Source organism: Microcaecilia unicolor, chromosome 7, assembly GCF_901765095.1.
Source record: "Microcaecilia unicolor chromosome 7, aMicUni1.1, whole genome shotgun sequence".
NCBI classification, from domain to species: domain Eukaryota; kingdom Metazoa; phylum Chordata; class Amphibia; order Gymnophiona; family Siphonopidae; genus Microcaecilia; species Microcaecilia unicolor.
In genome coordinates, this window is record NC_044037.1 from 234551149 (window position 1) to 234579008 (window position 27860).

At 40.6% G+C, this 27860-nt stretch overlaps 1 protein-coding gene across 1 annotated transcript in view; it reads left to right on the forward strand.

Moving 5' to 3' along the window:
- Window positions 1-27860, forward strand: part of LOC115473687 (sodium channel protein type 2 subunit alpha-like) — a 381519-nt gene that overhangs the window by 248619 nt on the left and 105040 nt on the right. Inside the window, exons 19-20 of the mRNA XM_030208710.1 lie at window positions 8636-8765; window positions 22132-22286. Of these exons, the coding sequence (XP_030064570.1) occupies window positions 8636-8765; window positions 22132-22286 (285 nt within the window). The remainder of the gene's footprint in view (window positions 1-8635; window positions 8766-22131; window positions 22287-27860) is intronic.

Genomic DNA, 27860 nt, shown 5'->3' on the forward strand with positions numbered 1-27860 from the left:
CAGGCTCCTTACACCAAATTTCATCATAACAGAGTAGTCCTCCGCACTCACCACTAAGTTCTTGCCGAAGGTTGTGTCGGAGTTCCATCTGAACCAGTCAATTGTCTTGCCAACATTCTTTCCCCGCCTCATTCCTGCCCTGCTGAACGTCAGCTGCACACATTGGACTGCAAGAGAGCATTGGCCTTCTATCTGGAGCGGACACAGCCCAACAGACAGTCCGCCCAATTGTTTGTTTCTTTTGATCCCAACAGGAGGGGAGTGGCTGTGGGGAAACGCACCATATCCAATTGGCTAGCAGATTGCATTTCCTTCACTTACGCCCAGGCTGGGCTGGCTCTTGAGGGTCATGTCACGGCTCATAATGTTAAAGCCATGGCAGCGTCGGTAGCCCACTTGAAGTCAGCCACTATTGAAGAGATTTGCAAAGCTGCGATGTGGTCATCTGTCCACACATTCACATCTCAGTACTGCCTGCAGCAGGATACCCGACGCGACAGTCGGTTCGGGCAGTCGTGCTTCAGAATCTGTTCGGGGTTTAGAATCCAACTCCACCCCCCTAGGCCCATGTTTATTCTGTTCCAGGCTGCACTCTCAGTTAGTTGGATAAATTGTTAGGTCAATCTCAGTTATGTCCTCGCCGTTGCGAGGCCCAATTGACCATGGTTGTTGTTTTGAGTGAGCCTGGGGGCTAGGGATACCCCATCAGTGAGAACAAGCAGCCTGCTTGTCCTCGGAGAAAGCGAATGCTACATACCTGTAGAAGGTATTCTCCGAGGACAGCAGGCTGATTGTTCTCACAAACCTGCCCGCCTCCCCTTTGGAGTTGTGTCTTCCCTTCTCTTTGTCTTGCTACATATGAGACTGGCCGGCACGAGCCGGTTTCGGGCGGGAAGATGGCCGCACATGCGCGGCGCGCGAGGGCTAGCAAAGGCTTTTGCTAGTGAAGATTCCGATTGGAGGGGCTGCCGTGGACGTCACCCATCAGTGAGAACAATCAGTCTGCTGTCCTCGGAGAATACCTTCTACAGGTATGTAGCATTCGCTTTAATGTTCTAATAAAATCTTAAGTTGTATATGTTGTTTTAAAATTTCAAATTATGTTGGTCCCAGGCTCCGATTTCTGTTTCCTTCTGTCATTTTAACTCACCAGGGTCTCCTGCCCATTTGATATTTCTTCTTTGTGCTCACCATCCATCTTCCATCTCTGTGTACCTATCTTTCCCCATGTTCAGCATCTCCCTTCTCTGTGTCCCCTATTCTTCCCTGTCCAGTGTCTCCCTTCTCCCTGTTCATCTCCCTGCATTCATCATCACCACTCTATATCCCTATCCCCTCCCCCTGTGTCCAGCATCACTCTTCTGTTTCCCTATGCCCTCCAAGTCCAGCATCTCCCTTCTATGTTCCTATTCTCCCCCATGTCTAGCATCATCCCTCTTTGTCCATATTCCCCCTCCATGTCTGGCATTGTCTCCTCTGTGTCCATATACCATCCATATACAGCACCTCACCCTCCCTCCCTACAGCGCTGCCTCTGTTCCCTTCAGCTCCAACCCTCCTTCTTCCAGCGCTGCCTCTGTCTCCTTCAGCTCCAGCCTTCCCTTCCCTCCAGTACTGCCTCTGTCTCCTTCAGCTCCAGCCCTTCCTTCCTTCCACTGCTGTCTCTGTCCCTACCATCTATAGCCTTCCCTCCAGCACTGTCTCTGTCCCCATCATCTAAGTCTCTCCCTTCCCTCCCTCCAGCTCTGTCTCTGTCCCCTTCAGCTTCTCCCTCCAGCACTGCCTCTGTCCCCTTCAGCTCCAGCTTGCCCTCCCTCCAGTGGTGTCCCCCTTCCTCGGTGTGGGTCCAGCATTTTGTTTTCACGGTGAAGATCCCCCACATGCCTACTCCGGGGCCTTCCCTCCTCTGCCAGCTCCCTCCTCCTGAATATAACTTCCCGTTTTGCAAAACAGGAAGTTATGTCAGAAAATGGGAACTGACAGAGGAGGGAAGGCCCTAGAGTAGGCATGTGGGGGATCCTCTTTGCCAAGGAGGTTTAGGGTAGAAAGATGCTATGGGGTGGGGAGGGAGGGGAGAAGGAAGGAAGGAAGGAGAAGATGCTGGACTGTACCTGTAAGTTTTGCTCCTACACCCACGGTAAATGAGGTAAAAAAAATTCCGTGGATTTCTGTGGTTTACCGCAGGTCCCCCATCCCTGTGTCAATTCTGTAATTCAGCATACTTAATTGGACAGTGGTGCTGAATATCTCCTCTAATTACTATGGCACTGTCTGGTTAGTGCTGGGGTGGTCTGGGACGGAGTCTGGACAGAGCCATCAGATATGTGATAGGCACCATATTCAAGTGCCAATGTCTGAATACCTTACTGAAAACGAATCCACAATATCAGTGTCTCTGGCAACATTCAATAACATATACACACGAACCAGGACTTGTAGCCACCAACTCAAAGAGAGTGCTTAAAACAGTTCATACCAGTATAATATAATAGAAATTTTTTATGTATGTAGAGTACCCTCAGATATTTACCACTATTACTGCAGTCAATAATGCTGCTACAAAGTGGCATAGCACTTCTTTCATCTTGCTTTGTCTTGTTGATTGCTTGAGAGAAAAAAGAATGAGGAAGAAAAGAATTATGCAGCCTTAACCCTTGTCCCTGAGGAAAGTGATTGAAACCCCGCGGAGTCGGGCGGTTTCAGGGGAAGGCAACTGATGAATGTTTCAGCAAGGCAAGATAGTTCTGCCAGGGAGGCAAGAACTTAAGAGATAAGTGCACAGTTTTCACCTAGTATAAACAATTTTAAAAGTGATAAGCGATTTTATAGCACTGAGGTGATTGGGAAGCATAAAAAAATGAGCATATGTTGCTCCTCCCAAAAAATTTGTTAGAGTTACCTGATGAAAGAAGTGCTATGCCACTTTGTAGCAGCATTATTGACTGCAGTAATAGTGGTAAATATCTGAGGGTACTCTACATACATAAAAAATTTCTATTATATTATACTGGTGTGAACTGTTTTAAGCACTCTCTTTGAGTTGGTGGCTACAAGTCCTGGTTCATGTGAATACCTTACTGAGCAGATAGAACTGTATTGGCACTGAACATGGGCTGGCACCTGCGTAATTTCTGGGTCTTGTAGCTGGGTCACCCTTCCAGGACCCAGCCAGGCTTGACCCTGCTTAGCTGCCTTCTCCTTCACACAGCGGTTGCCTCGCTCCACAGCAATCTGGCTGCTCTGAGTCTCAGCTCCAGGCCCTGAGGACTTCCAGGACTTCTTCGTCCCTCCGTTCCTTTCACAGAGGCACATTCAAAGCACAACATTTATAAGTAAGAGCTTTTATTTTCTTGCTTCAAGTCAACATAAATGCCCAGGAACACCTTAACTCCAGGTTGTTTAGGGCTTGCTGCCCAAAGCACAAGTCAGGTTCAAAACAGTCCATATAATTTCACTTCACTTTACCCAAGATTACTTCTCTTAGGGAACAGTACATTATCAGAAAAAAAACACAGTAGCTTGGTAGGTTGCAGCACAGACCTTTTCAGTATGAAAACCGTTTACACAGTCTTTCTTGCACCTTCTTACAGCACAGTTACACAGCTTCGTTCCCACCTGGTTCAGGCTGGGGTTTCAATTGTGCCCAGCCCTCTTTCTCTCCCAGGGGCTGCACCTGTTTCCTCTTTAGTAGAGATCTCCCCCAGCGCCTCAGCCTCTCTCCTCCGGTCTTCCACCAGTCTCTCCGAGACAAGGCTAGCCACCCTCTTACAGCAGCTTTTCGGGTTTGAGCCAGAGCTCCAATCTCCACCTGTTCCTCCTCTAGTCCTTCAGTAATCTCCATTTTATCCTCCTCTTCAACTTCCCCCGCCCCCAACCTTAGGGTTACCATTTTGTGTCCTCTGAAAAAGAGGACACATGTCACGCCCCCTACCCCGCCCCCGCCACGCCTCATGTCCCGCCCCCACCACGCCCCCTTCAGGTCCGGGTTCCGCCCCTATTCCCCCCCCGTCACATAGTCCCCTCCCCCCCATCACATACCCCCCCCTCACTTACTGGTGGTCTAGTAGAGTCTTCTCTTCGGGGCAGGAAAGAGCCCCCTCTTTCCTGCCCGGAGCGCTGCCTGCCCTTGCCTGCTGCATCCTCCTCTTCGGTATGGCTGGGGATTCAAAATGGCCACCGAGAGTTGAAGCGGCCTCGCGAGAGTTCAACTCTCGGCGGCCATTTTGAATCCCCAGCCAGACCGAGAAAGATGATAGACAGGGGAGGCAGCACTCCGGGCAGGAAAGAGGGGGCTCTTTCCTGCCCCGAAGACGTCACTAGACCACCAGGGAACATGGTAAGGAAGGGGAGGGGACGGCAGACCAGGTCACCAGACCCACGGCGCCGATCACACGCCCACTGCACGCACGCGCCTGCTCGCACCCGCGCCCACGTTTGTCCAGAAATCCGGACAAACGTGGGCGCGGGCAAAATCCGCCGGACGCCCCGGACATGCCCTCAAAAAGAGGACATGTCCGGGGAAATCCGGACGTATGGTAACCCTACCCAACCTCTCCAGCTGGCCCTCATCACCTTCCTCAGAGACCATTTCCCAATCTTCTATCTCCTCCCCTAACTCTTGCACAGCCAGGTGGGGAAGTGAAGGATTCTGGGACTGGTAGTTCCTCCCCTTCTTCCTTAACCTGGCCAACCTCTCTACCTCTGGTAGCCCAGCCTTCTGAATGTGGGTGTTGTGCACATGAAATCTGCCCCGTTGGGGTTCCCCGGTTCCCTGCACCCCCTTTCTTCGTGCCTTCCCGGATCCCCTTTCACCTGCACTCTTACAGTCTGCAGCTGACCCTAGTTATTCAAAGCCATTGCCCGTACATGGCCTAGCATGGACATCTGGGTCTAATTTGCCCAACAGTGCTTGCTGCTGCTAGCTGAATATCGAAAGCAAAAAAATATTTTGATATTTGTCTGACAGCTCTGAGACCTTCTAACAGCATCATGTGATGTTCCCAGCCTTAGCCTTTTTTAATGTACAAACCTTTACATGAAAGCTTTTTGAGATTTTTGCATACACAGCAAACGTTTGCTCACAATGGCCTCATTCATTAGTAAATCAGCTTGTAGGTGACCAAATCAGGGCTGTACCAAGTATTTGTATTCAGTTCGATATATCTCTGAATACATTATTTGTATTCGGCTGAATAGCGATTTAAATTCAAATACGAATAATCCGGGGCTGTACTGTGCTAAATCCTACTGAAATAAAAACTTGATCTCTGATATCATGTTGCTTCTTTTATTATTTATAAAAAGCTCAATGCCCATTATTCGTATTCAGTATGTATTTGGCTGAATAATATTTTTCATTATTTGTATTCAGCCAAATAGTACAATATGCTATACGGTACTGCTGTAGACCAAATATGATGAGTTAATTTATGGGTCCTTTTACAAAGCTGTGGTAAGCACTAACGTGTGCTTACTGCAGCGTTAAAGGGTTTCCCATGGGGTGCACTGAGGAATCCTGCAGTTATTTTGAAATGTATGTGTGTAAGCTGCATGTTAAAAAAATTTATTTTTTTTTGCTGAGGGGGTATGTCTGAGGTGAGGAGAGTGGGCATGGCTATGCTAATCAGCTAGCATGCCAGCATTCCCTTGCGCTAACTGATTAGTGTGTGAACTCTTACCGCCTTCAAAATGGTTGGTGATAAGGGCCCATGCGATAATGGCTATGCACTAATAAGGGTCCTGTGCTGGACTCATGATTCCTAAGGGAAATGTTCCTCCTGAAGAAGGAGTGTTCGAAATGCGGTCTCTTGCATGGAGGAACAAAAGAGAGAAGGTGTGAAGAGTTAGAAGGTGCTTAAAGTCTGGAAACAGAATGTAAATTCCAGGAAGCCCTTGACACACTGCACTGATCACTCTGCTGAAACTAACACTACTCCAAGAAGAGTGCTGGAGAGACTTTGTGTGAACACTGTGCTCCTGCTTGATGTGATTTAGAAGATTTTTATGATTTATAAGGACTATAATTTGAACCTTTAAGGACAATATCTAAGACACAAGTGGAAGATTTGAAATTGAGGAAACAACAATTGGGGAGCATGTACACAGATTGTGGATATATAGAAATGTGCCCACACAAGGTTTATGTGAATGGGTGGTGAAGTGAAGGGTGTGACTGGGCAAGTTCCGGAACTTACACAGCATAAGTGGCTTTATGTGATATATGTATTGTAATAAAAGAAATTAAATATTTTAAAGGAAGAACGTTTTTTGTGATATATGCACTAATAATGACAACATTAATGCATGCCATTATAATTGTACCATGTCTGCAGTTTCTCTCAATTTCAAACATTAACTATTTAAGTAATAAAGGACCATCAGAGGTGGACTTCCTTAAGAGACGAACCTCTCACTTGTGTAGGAAATAGGTGATACACCTAATTCCTCATCAGTCCAGAATACATTTTTTGAAAACCTTTTTTAGAAAATCTTTTTTTAATGTTATCACTTTTTATAACTTCTTTAAAGTAACTTTTTCATTTACTATAAAGTTACTCTAAAGAAGTTATAAGAAGTGATAACGTTCAAAAAAGATTTTCAAAATTTAATTTTGGACCGATGATGAACTAGGTATATCACCTACTTTCTACACAAGTGGGAGATTTGTCTCTTAAGGAAGTCCACCTCTGATAGTCCTTTACTACTTAAATAGTTAATGTTTGAAATTGAGAGAAACTGCAGACGTGGTACAATTATATTGGTATATATTTATATCTGAAGTTGTTGAGAAAATATATATTAAGGTCTGATAATTGAACATTGATGCATGACCATTAATGTTCAAAATAGAAAATCAGACATTTTCTGGCCTCAGAAAAAGTGGCCTTAGCGCACGATAAAGACCCGCGTAAGTATACACTAAAGCCACTTTTTGCTGCAGCTTTGTAGAAAGGCCCCTTAATTTGTTCTACAGGATATACCAAGGATATATGCATACACAGTAAGCCTTATTTATATTAAACTTTGCATAACCATTTACATGAATCTGTATGTCTTTCACATAATATTATTATTATCTAAGGAATACAATATCCTTTACCTAAATATTTAATTATTTTAAGCTATTACAGGGAAACATTGTTGTATATCAACTTGCTAAAACAACTTTGCAACATATTTTGAACCTTCTTTTTGTCAATCAGTTTTGGAAGCGCATGCTGTAATTATTTATTTTTATTTATTTATTGCATTTGTATCCCACATTTTCCCACCTATTTGCAGGCTCAAAGTGGCTTACATAGTTTTGTTATCCCTTAGATCTTCTAAAATACATAAATTAGAATCTTTATTCCTCCTATTCATCATTTAGACATAATGATGAGTTATTTGTATTTTGATTCCACATTCCAGATTTTAAAAACATCTTAGTCTCCATTGTAGGTAGACTCTTTCTTCTTGTGAAGATTTAAAAAAAAACCACTCTGGAAATAAAAGAAGATAAATAGTGGACTATTCTTAACAAGTGAAGGCACTGATTTATAGTCTATTTAACTGTGTGAACAAAGTAAAGAAAATATCTTCAAATACTGCCACAAAACATCCATCCCCATTTAAGTTGTCATAAGCGAAATGATGAACGCATTGTTGTACATTTGCCATTACTGATGCTATACATTACATTGTGAAAACATTGTTTGAATGATCAAAACTACTTTGATTATGATTGGTACTCATACTTGGCCTTGAATGTACATACAGTGTTCCCACATATACCTTCAAATAGAATTAATATAAAAATGTTATTCTGGCACAATCCGATTTTGATTGAATGGTTCAAAGTACATAGTTGTATTCCCACCATTCAAAGTTAATGTTAAAAAAACAAAAAAAATCTATGGAATGTATCATTTTTATTTCATAAGAGTGGACAAGTATGCATGCCACAGTAACAAGTAGTTTCAAAATGCACAACATGATAATGTGCATTGCCTTAAAAGAATGCAATCTAGCAGCTATGGCTGTAAAGCAACTCAGTGTACATCTGTTGTGAAAATGCAAATGTTTGGAAACCATTCATAAATGATTGGTAATATATATTTTCATGTCAGAAAATATTGCTGCTGTAAGGAGGTGTACCATAAGCCTTTTCAACTCATGCTTTTTAATAGTCTTACTTGTAATGGACATGAGAATATTTTTGTGCTCAGTTTACTATTGGTTTGGTCACAATATTGGAAGAAAAGCCTGGTATGATGTTGTCAAGTCTATTATCCTTCAAAGATTAAGTAACTCAGAATAACATGTAGTTCACCCATTTGTAATGAGAAAGCACTTTCACTACAGTATTATGTGTGTTGGTTTGGACAAGATGGACCGTTGTCATCGGGATTTGTTTGTATGACTAAAGTTTGTTTTTTACAAGAAAAAAAATGAAAGTTGGATAATGTTTCTAATCTTGTGACCTTATCTATGGTAAAAAAAAAAATTGACATTGCATTTTTATTTCTCATAAATCCAAAACTCTGTGGAGCACGGATATGAATGGTTAACTCTAGTATGTGTATAAATATGATGTGTTTTCAACATTACCATAATAATAAACAAAGTGTGATATGGGGGTGGGGTTTATTTGCAGAAGCAAAATATGTTGAGCTCTTCTGAAGGCAGCACAATTAATATTAAACTCCCTGGAGAAGAAGGCGAAGGAGAACCAGCAGAGACTGAACCACAAGAATCCCTTGAACCAGAAGCTTGTTTTACAGAAGGTAAGGAATAGCATTAGTTAAAATGTTAAATAAATTGAAACTTTCTTATATTTATCACTTATTTAAGTATATGATCTTCAGCTGCTTTAGACTGGGTTGGATATCATTCTTGACTGCACATTCATGTTCTAAGACTTAAAAAAAATAAATGTACATGTATGATTTAGCATTAATCCCCCCCCCCCTTTACAAAGCCGCACTAGCAGCTGGCGGTATGGTACTGCCAGCTCACTCACTTTGAATGGACTGTGTCAGCAATTCTGCTTGGCAGCCACTAGCACGGCTTTGTAAAGAGGGGGGGGGGGGGGTAAGTTAGCAATTTGTATTTTCCTAAAACTAGCTTTAAATAATAAGTAGACTTGCAGTTCATTTGAGTCAATTTAGGACTGTGGTACTGAATAATTCAATGACTAGCCTTTGTAACAGAGCAAAGTTATAAGAAAAGGAAACCTTGTCTCCCCAAATAATAATTTGTTTTATATGCTAGAGCTATCCATTTTTGCCTTAACAAACAATTATAACAATAATCTACTTTATTGGTGCTCTGATAATTTTGTATTGAGAGCCCACTACATTTGGGATTATGTGAAAAAGAATAGCCCAAATTTTGGAAACAAATATAGGTCAGTTTCTGTAACATGACTATCATATTTACTCAACTGCTTTCAAAACTGCTGGAGAAGTAAGTAAATGAATGTATTTTTGATTTGAAATAATTTATAATTCAGCCATTTTACATTCTAATTAGAGTACACAAAACACCAGACTTAATAAAACAGTTCAATTACACAAAAGTACAAATAAAGTCATATTAATACAAAGTATTTCAGTCTCCAAGTAAACATAAAACCACTATAAACTCCCTCTGCAAACACTTGTGCAAATAGGATACTTTTAACTTTTTTTTTAAGATATGGTGATAATTAGTATTTACCCTGTTTGATAAAATTGATAAAGATGAGACAGATTTTGAAGTTGTTCGGGGCTCCGAAACCTGGTCAGTGTGGCATCCAAAATCTTAAAATCAGAGATAGCAGCAGACAGACAACAACATGCTCTGCAGAGATACTGAAAGATCATGTGGGTGTTTGAGCTCTTTGCTCCTGTGGCAAAGATTTTTTCAGATCTGCAGCTTTGCATTACCATACAAACACAATTTGTCCTGTCTCGCTTTTTTTTCAGAACCAGTTAGTTTCCTGTAGCGGAGTAATTTAACTCTCAGGGCCCTCGGAGGCATATTTCAGATATGAGTCTGGTTACAGTGAAGAAAAGAAAGGAGTTGTGGCCCTATAAAAAGAACTACAAGAGAAAAGGCTGCAGTTGGGGATGTGTTTTTCTGCACGCCTACTTGTGACATGCAGCAAGAAGAACCTTTTTGAACACTCCAAAGGATGCTAAGGCCTTTCTTAAGGCCCTGGACGGGCCCAATCCAGCCCCTTCGGTTACTCATGGTTCAGAGCCCTGATCTAAGCAGGTGGGCTTGGGGAAGTTACAGTTGTCATCAGTGCTTAAACGTAAGGGCCCCAGTATTCCTGGCACAGTCAGGCTGTCAGGAAGCGGCAGTAGCTGCTCGCTAAATCAACTGTGCAGCCTGGAAATCTTCCTGATAAGCACAGAACCTCCGGTAGACCTGAGTCAGCGGTGGAGACCACTGTTGATTCATCAGAGAAAGACAAAGATGTCCAGGACAGTGGATTGGTGGCAGCAGATTGGAATGGCTCTGTAGTCACTTAACCAAAGTTGATGAATGGACTATATGAATGGTTTTGTGTGGATGAGGGGTCTGGGTTTGGTGTGTGGAAGCGTATCTGAGTATGTGAGATGGGTATTGTGGCGGAGTAAGTGGATTGGGGGGAGCGGGAGTGCACATGGTGGTTCTGTATGTGTATGGGGAGAGGGGGTATGGGGGCTGGGTGGAGAAGGGTTGAGAGGTGGGGGGGGGACAGATTTGGGGGGAGGTTGGGCAAGACGAGGGGTATGTGGTTTGGGTTTCCAATGTGGTTGGTTTCTGGCTCCTCCAGTTATGGATCGCAGGGGTTTATTGTTAAAATTTGGGGGGAGGGGCGGGGACTCAGAAGGAGCTGCATAGAGCAGAGCTAGGTGGGAGAGCAAGATGGTGGATTGAGAGATTGTAAGGGGTAGTGTGTGTGGGAGATTAAGTGAGAGCCTTTATTTGTTGCTTCTATTAACATCATAAACAGGTTTAATGTAGCCAGTTATAATGTGGGAGGTATTAACAGTCCCATTATGCGCAAGCGTGTACTGAAACATCTGATAGATTCTAGGGTGGACATAGTGCTGCTGCAAGAGACCAAGTTGACTGAGGCCGAAGTAGCTAAGTTGAATACTGGCAGCTAGGGGCAGGTTTACTGTTCCTATGGAGGCTCTAAGAAGCGAGGGGGTGGTGATTTTGATTCTGAGGGATGGTGTGGGTATGGGTGATGGTAGAATTGATGATAATGAAATTTAGATTCTAAATATATATGCCCCTACAGGGCTTAAAATGGGGTTTTTCCAACCACTTTTTCAGCAATTCGTGCCCACGTTTGTGGGAATTTATATTGTTGGGGAGGATATTAATTGTTGCTTGGATAGTTTGGATTGATTCAGAGCTGATAAAAGGCAGGACTTTTTGAAGGGTAAAGATTTGAGAGCAGTTGTTCAGGAGTGGGGCCTCTTGGATGTGTGGCGCTGTGGACTATTCTTATTTTTCTGCCCAATTTCAATCCTACTCAAGACTGGACTATCTTTTTGGCATGACAACGCAAGTTCATCAGTGGTCGGTTTTGAAGATAGGTTCTATTTGTATTTTGGACCATGCGCTGGTGGTGGTGCGCCTATATCTTGCCCCAGCTGCAGCAGGGTCTCAAACCTGATGGCCAATATTAATATGCTCTTGCGGGAGAATATACAGGGGCGGTTACAAGAGTGATGGGCGAACTATATGCACATAAATGATACTGAGGAAACTAGCGTAGGAACCCTTTGGGATGCGGGGAAAGTGTATCTTTGGGGCTTGCTCATACAGAAAGGATCTCAGGAGAAAAAACAGTGGGAGGCTGCTAGGAAAACACTTTTGGAGGCCATTGAGGGGCTGTAGGCTCAACATAAACTGAAGAGAGGTACAAAACGCCTCTCTTATTTGTGGGCCAAGCGTAGAGAACTGACTATTTTGAATTTGTAGCATATGGAATATCTCGTGCAGTGTGCAAAAGCTCAGTATATGGAACAAGGTGGGAAAATTGTTCCTTTGGCAGCTCAAGAAGAAAAGAATGGACAGGTGGATTGGTTGGCTTGAAGTCCCTCCCTAGAAGACAGGTGGTTAAGAATTCAGAAATTGAAGCAGCATTTCAATCATTTTATGAGAGGCTTTATGCGGCAGAGGTGAGTTCCTCACCTGAGGACATCCGGGACAACTTATCTTCTCTGAACCTGCCTTGTCTCTCTATGAAGGCCCAAGAATGGTTAGGGAGGGATATTCTTGCCTCTGAAGTCCAAACTTGAATTAAGGGGATGGCTACGGGGACGGCCCCAGGGAAGTATGGATTTCCTCTAGAGTTTTATAAGGCCTTGCCGGAGGAAATGGCTTTCTTCCTCGCCCAGGTATTTAATACAGTGCTGCAGGGTAGGCAGCTGCCTGTGTCATTGTATAAGTTACAGGTGGTGGTGTTGCCTAAACCTGGGAAAAATCCAGTGCACTGTTTGAGTTGTCACCCTATAGCATTGTTGAATGTGGATATGAAAATATTTGCTATGGTATTGCCCATCAGGTTGGAAACTAAATTGCCTGAGTTGATTGGGGCAGATCAAATGGGTTTTGTTAAAGGACGGGTGTTAGGGGACAATGTGTGTAGAGCTATTAATCTTATTGATTACTTGCAGCGGTCTCAGACCCAAGCGGTGGCATGGATGCTGAGAAAGCATTTAACCGGGGTGAAGTGACACTTTCTCTTCAAGGTGCTGTATATAATGGAGTTGGGGGGTCGATTTGTCCATTGGGTTCATAGTTTGTACATCCAACCTAGTAGTAAACTTTTAGTCAATGGCTTTCAGTCAGATTACTTTTTGTTACATAGGGGAGTGATGCATGGGTGTCCCATGTCCCCTCTTGTTTGATTTGGTTATAGAACTGTTGGAAATGGCTATTCATAATAATCCACACATAGCTCCAATTTCTGTTGGGGACCTCTCCCACAAAATCCTTCTATATGTGGATGATATCTTTTTGTAGGGAACTCCAGGGCCTCCATTGCTGGAGGAAATTTTTGTTTGCTTCCCATTTGGGTTTCAAAATGAATGCTGACAAAATGGAAGCTTTACTGTTTAACACCAGAGTAGAGACGCTGGGATTTCCATTTCAATTGGCTACTAAGGGGTTTTGCTACTTGGGGATTCAACTATCTGCGTAGGTGGTGAACCTGTACCCTCTCAACTATGCCCCATTATTGGCCAAAGTTCAGAAAGATTTGGAACATTAGGAGAAATTGACGCTTTCATGGTGAAGGCAGGTTGCTACGGTGAAGATGATGGTTCTCCCTAGATTTATTTTTTTTTTCTTTGCATAGTTGCCCATTGTTGTCCCTCAGGCTTTCTTTGCTAAGTGGAATAGAATGCTTTCAGCATTTCTATGACAGGGGAAGAGAGCATGGGTGGGTGTTCAAAGACTAATGCAACCAGTGAATCAGGGGGGAATGGGTCTCCTAAATCTAAAAACTTACTATCAAGCTGCTGTGCTTAAGGCACTTAAGGATTATCATGACCAACCTCTGCATAATTATTGAGTACTTACAGAGCGGACCTATTTGGGTGAGCAGGAGATTTTTGAAGCTTCACATGGTACAGTGCTGGTGCAGACTCCAGAGGGGGATCCAAGGTCTTCTGGCAGTGGGACATTTGTTTCTGTGCCCGCAAATGATGCAATGGGACTCCTGTCATAAGGATCTAAATATTTCTGGTTCCCTGCATCCCCTAAGTCATCTGCGAGACTATACTCCATTTTCCACCAAACATTTTAGCTCCTTGCTTGGTAGGCTTGAGGTGCTGGGCTTCACTTGTTGTGTAGATTTGTTCGCACAGGGGCTTTTGATTTCTCATCAGCAGTTGCAAGATCTGCTATAGGTATGAATCTTCTTTTTTCAACATTTTCATTTGAGGGACTTGTTGGGTCGAGATGCAGTTAGACACTTGCATAGAGATGCAGCCCCTTTTGAGGTAATTCTATTGAAAGGGGAGGAGGGAGGGAAGCTTCTCTCCCAGGTGTATAGTGCTTTGCTTCATGTACGCTGCCTTGCTAAACGGGATCATGGGGAAGCCTGGGAGGCATGGTTTGGGGAGCCTGAGGGGGACATATATTGGGACATGGTCCATGTATATGCTAATAAATGTTCTTCCGTAGCTGCCTATAAGCAGCTCCAGTATCGACTGTTGCACAGGTTATATTGGATACCTACTATGCAAGCAAGAGTCTCTTCTGGACAACATTAAGAGGGCCTTTGCTGGAGGTGGTGTGGATTGCAAGGGAACGTCTAACATATGTGGCGGTCCTGTCCTATGGTTCAGCAATACTGATCTGCTATATGGGAATATCTTGTTGCATATTTTGCTGTGCCTTGGCAGCTGAACCCAGAAGTCTGTCTGCTTGGGATGTTTGGGGGGGATCCGCTGAACACTGACCTTGAAAAACTGGTTTTGATATTGGCACTAGGAGATTGGATGTAGTCCCTACTATAGGGGGATGGATGTCTGTCTGTGGGGAGTTATGTAGACATGATAGATTGTGCCCTCCTTGAGAGGAAGGAAAAGCCAACATGAGGTATTGTGGGCTCCAGTTCCTATGGCCCTAGACCTCACTATTACTTGATAGTGTCCCTTTGTATTTGATATTTGTTTTTGTATTTGGTATATAGGAGGTGGGGTGGGCGGGTGGTGAGCTCCTGTGGTGCGATTAAGTTCTGTTTCCTTTTTGAGGTTGTTTTTCTCTTTAGGAGGTTTCTATACAAAAAATCATTTGTATTTGTTTTTGCTACAGTTTGGATTATTCAGTTGATGGTTGAATAAAGATTATAGTAAAAAAAAAAAAAACTGGGTTATTTACAACTAGGTCTCTGTATAAAATGGGACTTGTGCTAAAATAGCATAAGTTAGTGGTAAAATAATCCATTTTAACAGAAGCCTACATTGATAATCCCCCCTCCATCTGAAAATGTGAGAGACAGAAAGTGAAGTGTTAAAAGAGGGGAGTTTGAGGTTAAAGACTGAGAATGGTGGTGAAAAGCTGGGGATGAAGAGAAGAATACATGAAGAGGTGTTGAACAGCAGAAATACAGAAGTAGACAAGATCAAAATGAGATGACAGAGGTATATATTGGCAAAAATGTTAAAAATTGGGAAGGAAAGATAAGGATTCAGAAAATTGACGAGGAAAGAAACATTATCACCTGGATTCTATATAGCATGACTTAAGTTGCATGTGCAAATCCGGTATTCTGAATTTGCGCATGCAACTTATTAGCTAACAAGCCAATCAGCGCCGATAATTGCCAGTTAAAATGCAATTGACACAAATTGGCATTAATTAGAATTTATGCGCACAGCTGTCTAAGCGTATTCTGCAACGTGACGTGTGTAAATTCTAAGTTAAAAGGGGGGTGTGGTCGTGGCCATTTCTAAAATCTATGTGGATTGTTATAGAATACAACCAGTCTACGCTTAATTTAGGCGTCAGCCTTTATACCAAGTTTTAACCTGGCATAACTGCCCACAGCTAAATTTAGTCATGTGGACGGGCGCTTGGTGTATTCTATAAACTGTGCCTAAATTTAGGTGTATTCTATAAAGTACGCCTAAATTTAGGCATACTTTATGGAATATGCCTAGGCTTATTTTTTTTCAGCGCAGATTTTTTTTAGGTGTGATATATAGAATCTATTCCAATAGGCCTAATATTTTCAGCATCTGCTGGCTAAGAGATGTTTGAGTGGCGACCACGTTGCCATTTCAGTGGACAAATTAGTTCTTTGTTTTCGCTGTTCTAATTTATACAGAGAACTTATACACAAAAGGCTGGATTCTATATATGGCGACTAAAATCTAGGCGCGTCCCATTTACCTGCCTAGCAGTATTCTATATGCTGCATCTACATTTGTGAGCGCATATAGATACAACCCTTTTTGGAATGTTATTTGGGGGTACCTGACACTTATCACTTCTAGAAAAATATGTGTCACATATACAAATCTGATGCAGACTTTTAGCCGGTAGCAGCGTGTTCCTCAGAAGTTTAATCAGCTTCAGCACAGTCTGCTCCTTGGATGGAATGTCAACACAGCATCCCTCTTGCCTCAGATAAGAGCCCCTTTTTATACAGAAATCATGGGTTGCAGCTGTGCTAATGATGTACATTCTGGCTTTGGGGTTGATGCACACATAACTTTGTTTACCCCATATATTGTGGCTGCAGGAGACAATTGATTGTCTCACTGGCACCACATTGAAGGAGTCACCTTGACAAGAAGATGAGGTTTCATAAATAATGTGCGATTTGCCAGCCACAGCGTCTGTCCAGCTGCAAGGGTAATTCCAAGAGTCCTTGGCTTGTGGTCATGACATCGATGCTGTGTGAGCTGGGTCTCCCTTCCACGTGGTGGCCAGAGCTAATCCTGCTTAGCTTGGCTGACTATTTCCCCGGTATGGGCTTCAAACCACCTCCTCGCTGCATTGCTTGTCCTGGTTTAACCGCTCCCCAGCTGACCTGCGCCCAGGATCAGCTCACGACTTGGACACACAAAACTTCAGCAGTCTTATAGTTCTTGAAAACCACAGGTCTTTATTTTCTCAGCACCTTTTAATACCGTCTTAATCTTCAAGCAGTTTCCTCATCAACAATGCAAGAATCAGTTCAGTTTTTCCACATTCAGCTTATTAACACAGTCCAATCTTAACTCAGAATATCACAAACAGAAAATCTTTGTCTTGCTCCCAATTGTAGCCTCCCCTCATCAGCACTATCTTCTACCCTTAGATAGTTTATTTTCTCCTCTCCAAGTATACACAGCTTGGGCCACACACCCGCCACCAGAGCCTTTACCTTTCCTGAGGAAGTTTGAGCAAGCCCTTCAACCTCCATGCACTCCTCCTCTTTCTCTTCTCCTCCTTCCTCTATATCCCATTCCATCTCCTCCTTCACCCTGGCTTCCCCCAGCTGCTGCTCATTCCCTGGATCAGAACTCATTTCCCAATCATTCACCCCTCCCCCTCCAGTTCCTGAGAGTCCTGCTGATGCCCAAGTGGTTTCTGGGACTGGTAGTTTCTCTCCCTAACTATAGAAATCAAGCAAAATAAAACATGGAAAAGAAAATAAGATGATACCTTTTTTATTGGACATAACTTAATACATTTCTTGATTAGCTTTCAAAGGTTGCCCTTCTTCCTCAGATCGGAAATAAGCAAATGAGGTAACTCTCCCTAGCTAGTGTTTTCACTGGGGCTTTGACCACTAGAGGGCGAACCTTTTGTCTAGAAGGGATTAGTGAAGAAGAATCATTACATTTCAAAGGAAAACCTCTTCCCCGTCCCAGTCCCAGCATGACTGGAACTGGACTCCTTTCAGAGTCCTCGCAGCTGATAACAACCTTGTTATTCTAGCACACCGGGACCCTTGTCAGCAGTCTACGTTTGTATGCAAGGTCGCAGTTTCAGCAAATAATAGGTTTTGCTTTGAAAGATAGAATAATCTTGAGTCTGCAGTCAGGTTTTAATGCTGCATAGTGCCTTGTATTACAATCCCATATGTCTTTGTTATATGGGTGTAACCTAAATCGTGGTCTATTAATTTTCAATTTCTGTGTAAAAATATAAGATGTAATATACAAGCTCAAGCAGCCTATTTATAAAATCAAACTGTGGTTCTATACCTACTTTTATCTGCTTACCAGAACATATTTTCACATACAGCGGTGGCTTCATAGGGAGTGTTTAAATATCCCAGCCATCTGACCTAGCCAGTAAAATCACACCAGCGAGAACCAATCAAGTTCTTCATTCAAACCTACTGGATTTACTGAATTTTAACTCATAAATCCACTGTTGCTCTTTTATATTTAAGATTATCTCCAAATTGCCTCCCACTCTCTCATCATCTGTCACTAGATCTATAATACGCCATTTAAACTCCTGAACTGTATGTTTCATTTGAATCCAGTGTCCCATGATAGGGGCTATTTGTTATGTATGTATTCTAAATTTATGCTCATTCAAGCTAATCTTCATCTTTCTACTAGTTCTGCCTATATACAATTTCTCACAAGAGCATTATATAGCATACACCACATTGCTAGACTTGCAGGTAGTATTAGCCCGAGCTTGAATGACTCTCGCTGAGCTAGGTGGGGACCATTCCTGTCCCTCTATTGTTGACAGAGTTTAAAAAGGGGTTAGACGGTTTCCTAAAGGACAAGTCCATAAACCACTACTAAATGGACTTGGGAAAAATCCACAATTCCAGGAATAACATGTATAGAATGTTTGTACATTTGGGAAGCTTGCCAAGTGCCCTTGGCCTGGATTGGCCGCTGTCATGGACAGGATGCTAGGCTTGATGGACCCTTGGTCTTTTCCCAGTGTGGCATTACTTATGTACTTATGATGAACACCATTGACACGGTCCACGTTTTATGTTGAAATGAATCAATCTCTCATTGCTGGATCTTATATCCCTTTAGCAGATCCCCAATTGATCTACATTTCCTAAAAGCTATAACTGGGGGTTCTGCAGATATCAATAAAGAGTCAGTAATATACCAGTGTTTATAAATACATCCTGCAGTTTCAGAAGACAGTTTTAATTATGGTAATACATGTCATCTTTTGTTGTGTATCTTGTTTTTTGTTTGATGATGATAATTCTCTCTGTGCATGTCTTGCCTGATTACAAGCCTTCTTAATCACATTATCAGGGTATCCCCTGGTTGACAGGCAATGTCAACTGTTGTGCTTGATATTTAAAATCTTGTAGAGATGAGCACACTCGTTGAAGACGCAGAAATTTACTAATTGGCAGGCTATCTTGCAGTTTTCTTTGGTGGAAGCTGTGATAACATAATAAATTGTTATATTCTGTACTCTTCTGATATAGTGTAGTCCATATCCCCTGCGGGGTCTTAAAAATATAATCCAAAAAATTAATAGTCTGTTGATGATATGAAACAGTAAACTGCAAGCTTTCATTCTGGTGATTTAACCAATACATGAATTCCTTTAACTCAACTTCTGTTCCTGTCCACACAAAAAATACATCATCCAAAAATCTTTTCCAGCATGTGATATATTGATTCCATGGTGATCTATAAACATATATATCTTCAAACTTTGATACATATAGTTTTGCAATGGACAGTGCTAGAGTGGCCCCCATCACTATTCTGTGAATTTGTTCAAAGATGCTATCCTGGAATTGAAGATAACTATGTTTCAAAACTAATTCAGCCAAACTCATAAGAAAGTCAGTAGGAATGCTCTGCCTGTCTTGTCTTCTTTCCAAAGTTTCTTTTATAACTTGCCAGCTCCATCTTAGGGAATTTTCGTATATAACAATACCACATCCATCGTAACTAGCCAGTGTTCCGGCTGAATATCATCTATAGTCTGGATCTCTCTTGAAAATGGGAAGTATCCTGTAGATTTGATTTCACCTTATGGGCTTCCTGTTTCAAAAAATAATCAAGTAATTTAGACAAAGGTTCCAACACTGATTGTTTTGTACTCTCAATCGGACACCCTGGAGGGGACTTTAAATTCTTATGAACATTCGGAAGAAAATAAATCTGTGGTATGAGAGGATATCATTCTTTAAAAGATTTACGCTCTCTAGATGTCAAAAAATCTTGTTCCTTCGCATTCTCTAATATTTCTGAAATAGAAATCATTAATGTAGCTGTAGGGTCTATGTCCGATTTTTTAATAGTTGGAACTGTCTAATAATTGGTGAAACGATTCCTCTAAATAAGAAGCTTGAGATTGTAAAACAATAGCACCTCCTTTGTCCACTCGATTAATTATCACATCATTCTGCTATGCTAATTGTTGAAGAGCCTCACGATGTTCTTTAGATAGATTATATTTGTCTGCCTTGCTGTTATTCCAAAAATTGAAGATCATGCAAAATCAAATTTAAGAATGTTTGTATAGCCTAGGAAAACATACATCAGGAGATTCTATATATGGCACCTAAAAAATCGGCACTGAGCATAAATACAACTCTCCAACAGATTTCAAGCTCCCTTCGAGGAGAGGTGACTGAAATAAAACAGATTCAAGCTCAGAATGTTGTGAAGATCGAAGAGCAGACTTCTAAGATTGAAGCTTTAGAACAAGAGGTAAAATCAGTAAAAGACTCGATTGTTGTGTTAATTAAAGATAGTAACTACCAAAAACGTAAAATTGAATACCTGGAAAATCAGGCCAGGAAGAACTGCTTACTTTTATTAAATTTTCCTAAGTCTCCAATTATCCCAGCACTGGAAATGCTAAAAAAGTATTTCAAAGAAGTGCTGGGTATACCACCCATAGGAGCCGGATCTGTGGGTGCTATGGGTGCTTGAGCACCCCCAGTATTGAGAAAATTCCTTGTATGTGTCCAGGGAGGGGTTATTTCCACTGGGCTTAGCACCCCCAATAATTTTGAAAAGTTGGCTCCCATGATACCACCTGAAGCGTTTCCACCAATTACAAGGGTTTTATATATTACTGGAACTAAGGGAAAATCTGATCCTCCACAACCAGATTTAAATATTACAGACTTTCTTGAAAACTCTATAGAAGTTATATCTGAAAGGACTACAATGTTAGTAACGTTTGCCTTAGAACATGATCGAAATAATATATTAAGAGTGTATTTCCGTCACTTGAATGTTTCTTTCCTATGTTCAAAAATTCAGATGTTTCCAGATTTTTCACGTGACACTCAAAAGCGGAGAAAAGAGTTCTTGGCTTTAAAACCAAGAATTCTTGGTTTAGGGGGGCTTTTTCTCCTTAAATTTCCCTGTAGGTGTATTATTACCTTGAATGCCACTAATTATATATTTTTCACTCCTGGGAAATTACTGGAATTTATAACTAGTAAAGAATAAGTTGGATTAACATCAGATTGCATAGAGATTGCATGCACTACTCGATTGTATATTCCTGTAAACCATCTACTCCTAGATTAAGGAAACTTTTTTGTTTATTGATGTATATTTCCTAGTACTTGGATCATTTATTGTGGACAAATTATTGAAAGTATTATTTCCTTATGTTTACTTTGTATCTACAAAGTTTAGTAATATTTGCCTAATTTCCATATATTTATGTTATTGCATAAATGTAAAATGAAAATTTATAAATAAAGCATTAAAAAAAAAAATCGGCAATGAAATCAGTGCCAACTAAACGTATTCTATAATCGGCACCTAGATTTAGGCGCTGATTATAGAATATGCTTAGTTGATACTTCAGTGCCGATATGGGCTATATTCTATAACTAAGTGTCTATATTTTGGAATGCCATGGAGTGCCTATTTCCCCGCCCATAACCACAAAGTTACGCACACATCTTTACAGAATACGCTTAGCGAGCTGTTCACCTACATTAAAAAAAATGTTTTATTAATATTTTCCAATACAAAAGCCAAATACAATACAAAAGCCAAATTATGGTTCGCCTAAATTCTAATCAGTGCCAATTAGTGCTCATTATTGCTTGTTAAGTGCTGTTGTCTGCGCTTATTAGCTTGTTAAGCCAATTAAGTTACGCATGGTGTTATAGAATCTGCGTCTATTTCAGCACCTAAATCTAAGTGCACTATGTAGAATCCAGGAGTTAGTTCTACATAGTGCTTGTTTTACTCCTACACATTCAGTCACTTTCCCCAGATTCTATATATGGCGTGCCAAGTAGTGTGCATTAAATTGTGCACACAGCCAATTTACACATGCTACTCAGTTATCGAGCCTATTAGTGTTGATGATTGGCCAATAACAACGAATTATCAACACTGACAATAATTGAAATTTATGCGCGCATATTTTTAAGGGATATTCTAAAAAGAGGTGTGCATAAGTTCCAGCACATGTAGCCAAAAAGTGGGCACGGCATATATAGGGAGCTGTTATTAAGTAAAGCATGAGCCTGCTGTCCATGTCAGATTTTGGTGACACCCCTCCCTGCTCTTAGTGGCACACCAGTTGAGAACCACATCATTAGTGTAATAAATTGATAACTGGAAAACTAATGAAATGAATAATAAGGAATGTGCAGAGTTGATGTATTTATACTCTGCTGTATAACTTTATCCAGATGTCTGACAATTTGAAATGTTTATTTACCAGGCTGTGTTAAGAGGTTCACCTGTTGTCAAGTCAGCATTGAAGACGGGAGAGGAAAATTATGGTGGTCATTTAGAAAAACCTGTTTCAGGATAGTTGAACACAACTGGTTTGAGAGCTTCATTATCTTCATGATTCTCCTCAGCAGTGGAGCACTAGTAAGTGGTGACTGACTTAACAGCCCATTGGTTTTTTTTTGTGAAATAAGTGGCCCTTTTACTAAGCTGCATTAGGCGCTAACATGTGCTTAACAGAGCTTAAAATGGTGCACCATGGAACACAGGCATCCTGCAGTTATTTGCCAAATTTGCACATGCTAATCTGAGTGCCAAAAATATTTTTATTTTTTATGGGAGGGGGCTTCTCAGGGGCAGAAAGTTGTGCATTCCAGCGCTAAATAATTAGCACATCCACGTTAGCCTGTACTAACTAGTTAGTGCATAATTTTCTCTTGAGCCCTGATTGCCTACAAAATGGGTGGCAGTAAGTGCTCACGTGGTAATTTTTTTTTAATGGCTATGCGCTAATGGCAACATTAGCACATGGCTATTAAGAAAAAAGAAAAGAAAATTGGCTATTTTACAGCTGCAGTAAAAATGGCTGTAGCACTTGGGAAAAACCTGTGCAAGAATATGCCAAGTACGCTTATTGCCTCAGCTTAGTAAAAGAACCCCTAAGTGATGAGCAAGACTTAGGGACTGAAAATGATTAGCAATATGTACAGAAAATATGGATGATCTGACTCCTTTATATGTTCTACCTGATTTTGTAATATGAATAATAATTATAAGAAGAAAGCATAAGCTATATTATATTAACATTGCAACAAAATCTATTTTAATTTTTTTTAAATAAAGCAGATTTGTTAGTTTAGTTTTACTTTCACCATTTTGGGGAGGGGGGGGCATTTGAATAAGACTGGTAAAATACAATGCACACTGACTTTGTTTCAGTACCATGGTAAATTTTTTATTTAGTATATTCGGTGTTTCATAATCTTATTACAACAGAAGTATAGCTAAAATATGCCCTGAAAATGGAAGGAAAAGAGTACACAAAAAATAAGTAACTTTATTTCCCTTTTAATTATAGTGGTTAGAAGTGAAATTTAAATTTAGCTTACATCTCTAACCATTGAAAAGACTGAAGGCTCTGTGGTCCAGTCCCAAGACCAAGAGCCTTAAGAAAGAGAGTCCAGGTCAGAACATGAGTAGGTGATCTACACATTTAGAAGATGCTTCTACAATAAGGGGTCTTTTACTAAAGTTCAGCTCAAGTTAACTACAGCAGGAGCCATTTTATTCCTGTGGGCCCTGCTGCAGATAGCTCGAGCTAAGCTTTAGTAAAAAAAATCCTTAGCCTGCTAGTAGAGGTCTGAGACCAGCCTTTTGGATAAAGCATGGCAGTATTGTATGGTAACATAGGCTTTAATTTTCAAAGGGGCTACCTTCCTAACTGCCAGATGTTAATTGACTAGATCAGTCTTCTTAAAAAAAATGAGCCAAAGTTCAGCTGCCACATATTTTAGCTGTTGGCAGCTCCCATCTATGGGATTAGGAATAGGAAGTTAAGTACTTTTAGTGTAGGAGGAGCCTAATGGTTAGTGCACTGAGCTGAGAACCTGAGGAACCAGATTCAATTCCCACTGCAGCTCCTTGTGACACTTGACAAGTCACTTAATCCTCCATTGCCCCAGGTACAAAAACTTAGCCCCCTGTTTACTAAGCTGCGTGACTTATTTTATTTTAACAGTTTACAGCCTAAGGGATTAAATTTGGAGATAGACTACAGTGTTTTCCTCTAACATCCAGTACACTAACAGATGTACATGTCTGCACAATAAGCCAACTTGTTCCTTTGGATCTACTGTTCATCATGCGGTCTACTACTACTACTCCTATAAATCACTTTTATAGCGCTACCAGTCGTGCACAGCGCTTTACAATTGAACATGAAGAAGAAAGACAGTCCCTGCTCAAAAGAGCTTACTATCTTTTTTATGTGTATATTCTTCTTTATTTATTTCTTAATGGATCACTTTTAATCTAACCAATCACATGCTGAGATGGTTGGATGTTGAATGTATTTTGATCATACTTACACTAGTTCTGTTTTAAGCAACAATTATATTTATGGCATTGTTCAACTTTTTTATATATCTTTTGATGTTTCACTTTTTTATATGTATGATTATACATTATGACTATATCGAGGCTCATTTATATATTATTTGATGTTTTTCGTATCTTTTATATGTTTGTTTCCATTTATGCAGTGTTTTACAACTTTATTACATCACAGAATTTCATTTTAAGTAACAATTATATTTATGGCATTGTTCAACTTATTTACATATCATTTGATGTTTTACTTTTTTATATGTATGACTATGTTAAGATTATATTAAGGCACTTTTTAACTCTTATATATTATTTGTTGTTTTTCATATTTTTTATATATATCTGGTGCCACTCATGCAGTGTTTTATATATTTATTGTATATAATTTTCTTTTTAACCAATAATCATATTTATGGCATCTTTTAGTTTATTTACATATTGTTTGATGCTTTACTTTTTTGTACTTATGACCATATACAGTACAATCCACTTAAGTGCAAGGGTCTGGGACCAGAGAAATACATGCAGTTAACCGGAGCGTGCACTTAACCGTTGTGACCCAAAGAACCTTGAATCTGATAAACATATGTACAGTACTGTTTATTATATGTATAGTATACAGTCTCCGTTAACTGACGTTAGGCTTACTTGAAGTAATCAGTCATAGTCCTCTGTACACTATTCTGTCTGTGAGTTCCATAGACTACATGTGCCAGACGGTAAAAACTGTCATAGCACTGACATCCAGTGGCCTCCAGATAGGCCTGCATGGTGTTGAGACTCTCCAGTGCTCTTGCAAAAGTGACAGGAAGTTGTTGAATTTTGTCAGCATGTGCCTCGCTGCTCATTTCATCATCTGGTTCATCATCAGCCGTTGCCTGCGTATAGGCGCATATCTCGACATCAGTGCTGTTGTCAACTGTTTGTAGATCGTAATCAACAGCTACGTAGTGATGAAACTCCTCTTTAGTAACACCGGCTGGGATGTCAATAGCTGCATCTGTTTCGTCCCTCTCCACATCCTTAACAAAGCTTGCCCGCTTGTAGCAGTTCACAATGGTTGCCTGTGTAACATGATTCCAGGCTTCTTTCTGCATATGTAGGGAATCCAACAGTGATAGATTACAAGCCAGTTCAACAGCACATTTATCCTTGCCAGTCCGGTCATCCATAACGCTCATCAGACGACGTAGCACAAGAGCATGATAATGTTTTTTGAAATTGGCTATTATGCACTGATTCATAGGTTGGGTCAGAGAGGTAGTGTTTGGTGGCAGGAAGACCACCTTGACGTTAGACAGCCTGACATCATCACTGTGTGCAGCACAATTATCACAAAGCAACAAAATCTGACGTGTTTGTGCCTGCATTCTAGTGTCTAACTTCTTTAGCCACTGCTTTCAAATTTCCTCAGTCATCCATGAATTTGCGTTAGCCTCGAATGACACAGGAAGTCGCTTAACATTCTTGAAGCAGCGGGGCTGTTTGCTCTTTCCAGTGACGAGTGGTTCCAGCTTCTCACTCCCATCCATATTGTAGCAGAGAAGGATCATCAGTCGGTCCTTCAACGTTTTACTTCCTGTAGTTTCGGCTTGTTTGAATGCAAGTGTTCCATCAGGAATCGCTCGCCAGTAGAGACCGTTTTCATCAGCATTGAAAATGTCACGAGGTGCAAACTCGTTCAAGATGGTAGGAAGAACTGAAACAACCTAATTTACATCAGCGTCTTGTTTTTCATCATGCTGTTTCTTGAATTTTATGTTGTTCCTCTCCTTCTATCTTTCCAACCATCCAACAGTGGCTTTGAATTCAGTTAGTCCAAGACTTTCAGCTAGCTGATTAGCTTTCTTCATAAGCAATGGACCACTGACAGGAAACTGTCTGCTCCTGACTTGAGAAAACCACCAAAGAAGAGCATCTTCTACATCCTCCGCTTTTCCCACCTGTTTACATTTCCTGTGTGGATTTGTATTGTTTTGCCAGTCTTCCAGAAGCTGATCTTTCTTCTTCGATATATGAAATTTGACTGGGATTGACACCATATTCTTTAGCAATAGATGCTTGACTTTGTTTGTTTTCTAATTTTTTAAGATCTTCTATTCATTCAGCCAGTTTTAAAGTCTTACAGTTGCGCAATGACGACAACGACGACTGCAGTGTACACTCTTTTTTCTTTCGCTTATTCTGCCTGTGGCAGTTAACCAGTGAGATTTCAAATTTATCGCCCTTTTGTCACGTGCCAATCAGCTTCCATATTCCGTGCGTGTGCTTATGCGAAGTCTTTCCTGCAGAGGAGCGGTATTAAACCATGCATATAAGCGAATCTTGCACTTATCAGTGGTGTGCTAAACTGAAGTTTGTCCCCATAGAAATTGATGGCGCCAAAAATGGGACTGAAGTACGGCATGCAGTTAAACAGAGCATGCGCTTATCCGACATGTACTGAATGGAGTGCACTGTACTATGATTACATTAAGGCACTTTTTAATTCATTTATGCGTTAATTGATGCTTTCTGTATCTTTTATATTTATGAATTATGCAGTGTTTCACTAATTTATCATTTTATACAATTTTATTTTCCTTTTTTATTTTCTATTTCTTGATTTCACAAAGGTATACATCTTCCACCATGTTTTTGATTTACAATTAATTCAGAAAACCATTTCAATCAACTGCATCAGCTTTGTGTTAGGAACTACAGATGTTGCACAAATCATCATTCTTCAATCATTTTATTTGATGCCTTTTGGTTTAAAAAGATCCACTTTGTTTTTACACTTTATCAGTGTGCACAGTCAAAACGCCACTCCATCTAATTTCACTTCATTTTTAATTAGCATTATTTCTACTGGGAAAGATTTCCTATGTAGTTGGAAAGCAAGAATTTGTTTTTATACACATTATTCTTCAGTTGTTTTATTAGACACATTGTTTTTATACACATATTTTATCAGTTTGTGGAGGAAAAATGCCATTTTATTTTTATCAGTTTTATTTTTAATGAGCAACATTTTCTGTATAGTTAGAAAACAAGCCTTTGTTTTTATTTTCAAAAAATATTCTATACAGCTCACTTCTACAATTCAGTGTATCAAATTCTATGCATTCCACTCGCACCACCTCCTATACACCCATATTAACGTCTTGAAAACAAAGCAAATAATGTGATTAGGTTCATAAATTCATCCACATGTATCTACAGAGACTCTGACATATTATCACGTTCTTTATTTGATACATACTTATAAAACTCGATCTTAGCGATACTTCATAGAGCCACGCAGCTTTAAAGTTAGTTGGTTTAAACTCATTTTTTTCAAATTGACGCATTGACAGTTTACACTTGATACAATCAATGACATTAGACACGTGACATTCGCGTCACCATACCACCACGATCGCCAGCAAAATACTTACAAAACTCAGCCTTTACAATAGATGCATTTTTTATTATGATTCTTAAAAGACAGTAATATTTGACTTCTCCAACTACATTTCATTGGAAAAATACATAGTGGAAATTTACAAGTTACAGTTTACAAATAATTATTCTGACGTCATTTCCTGAACATCAGTGTTTTAAAATTGTGCCACTCTCGAATCCCCTCCA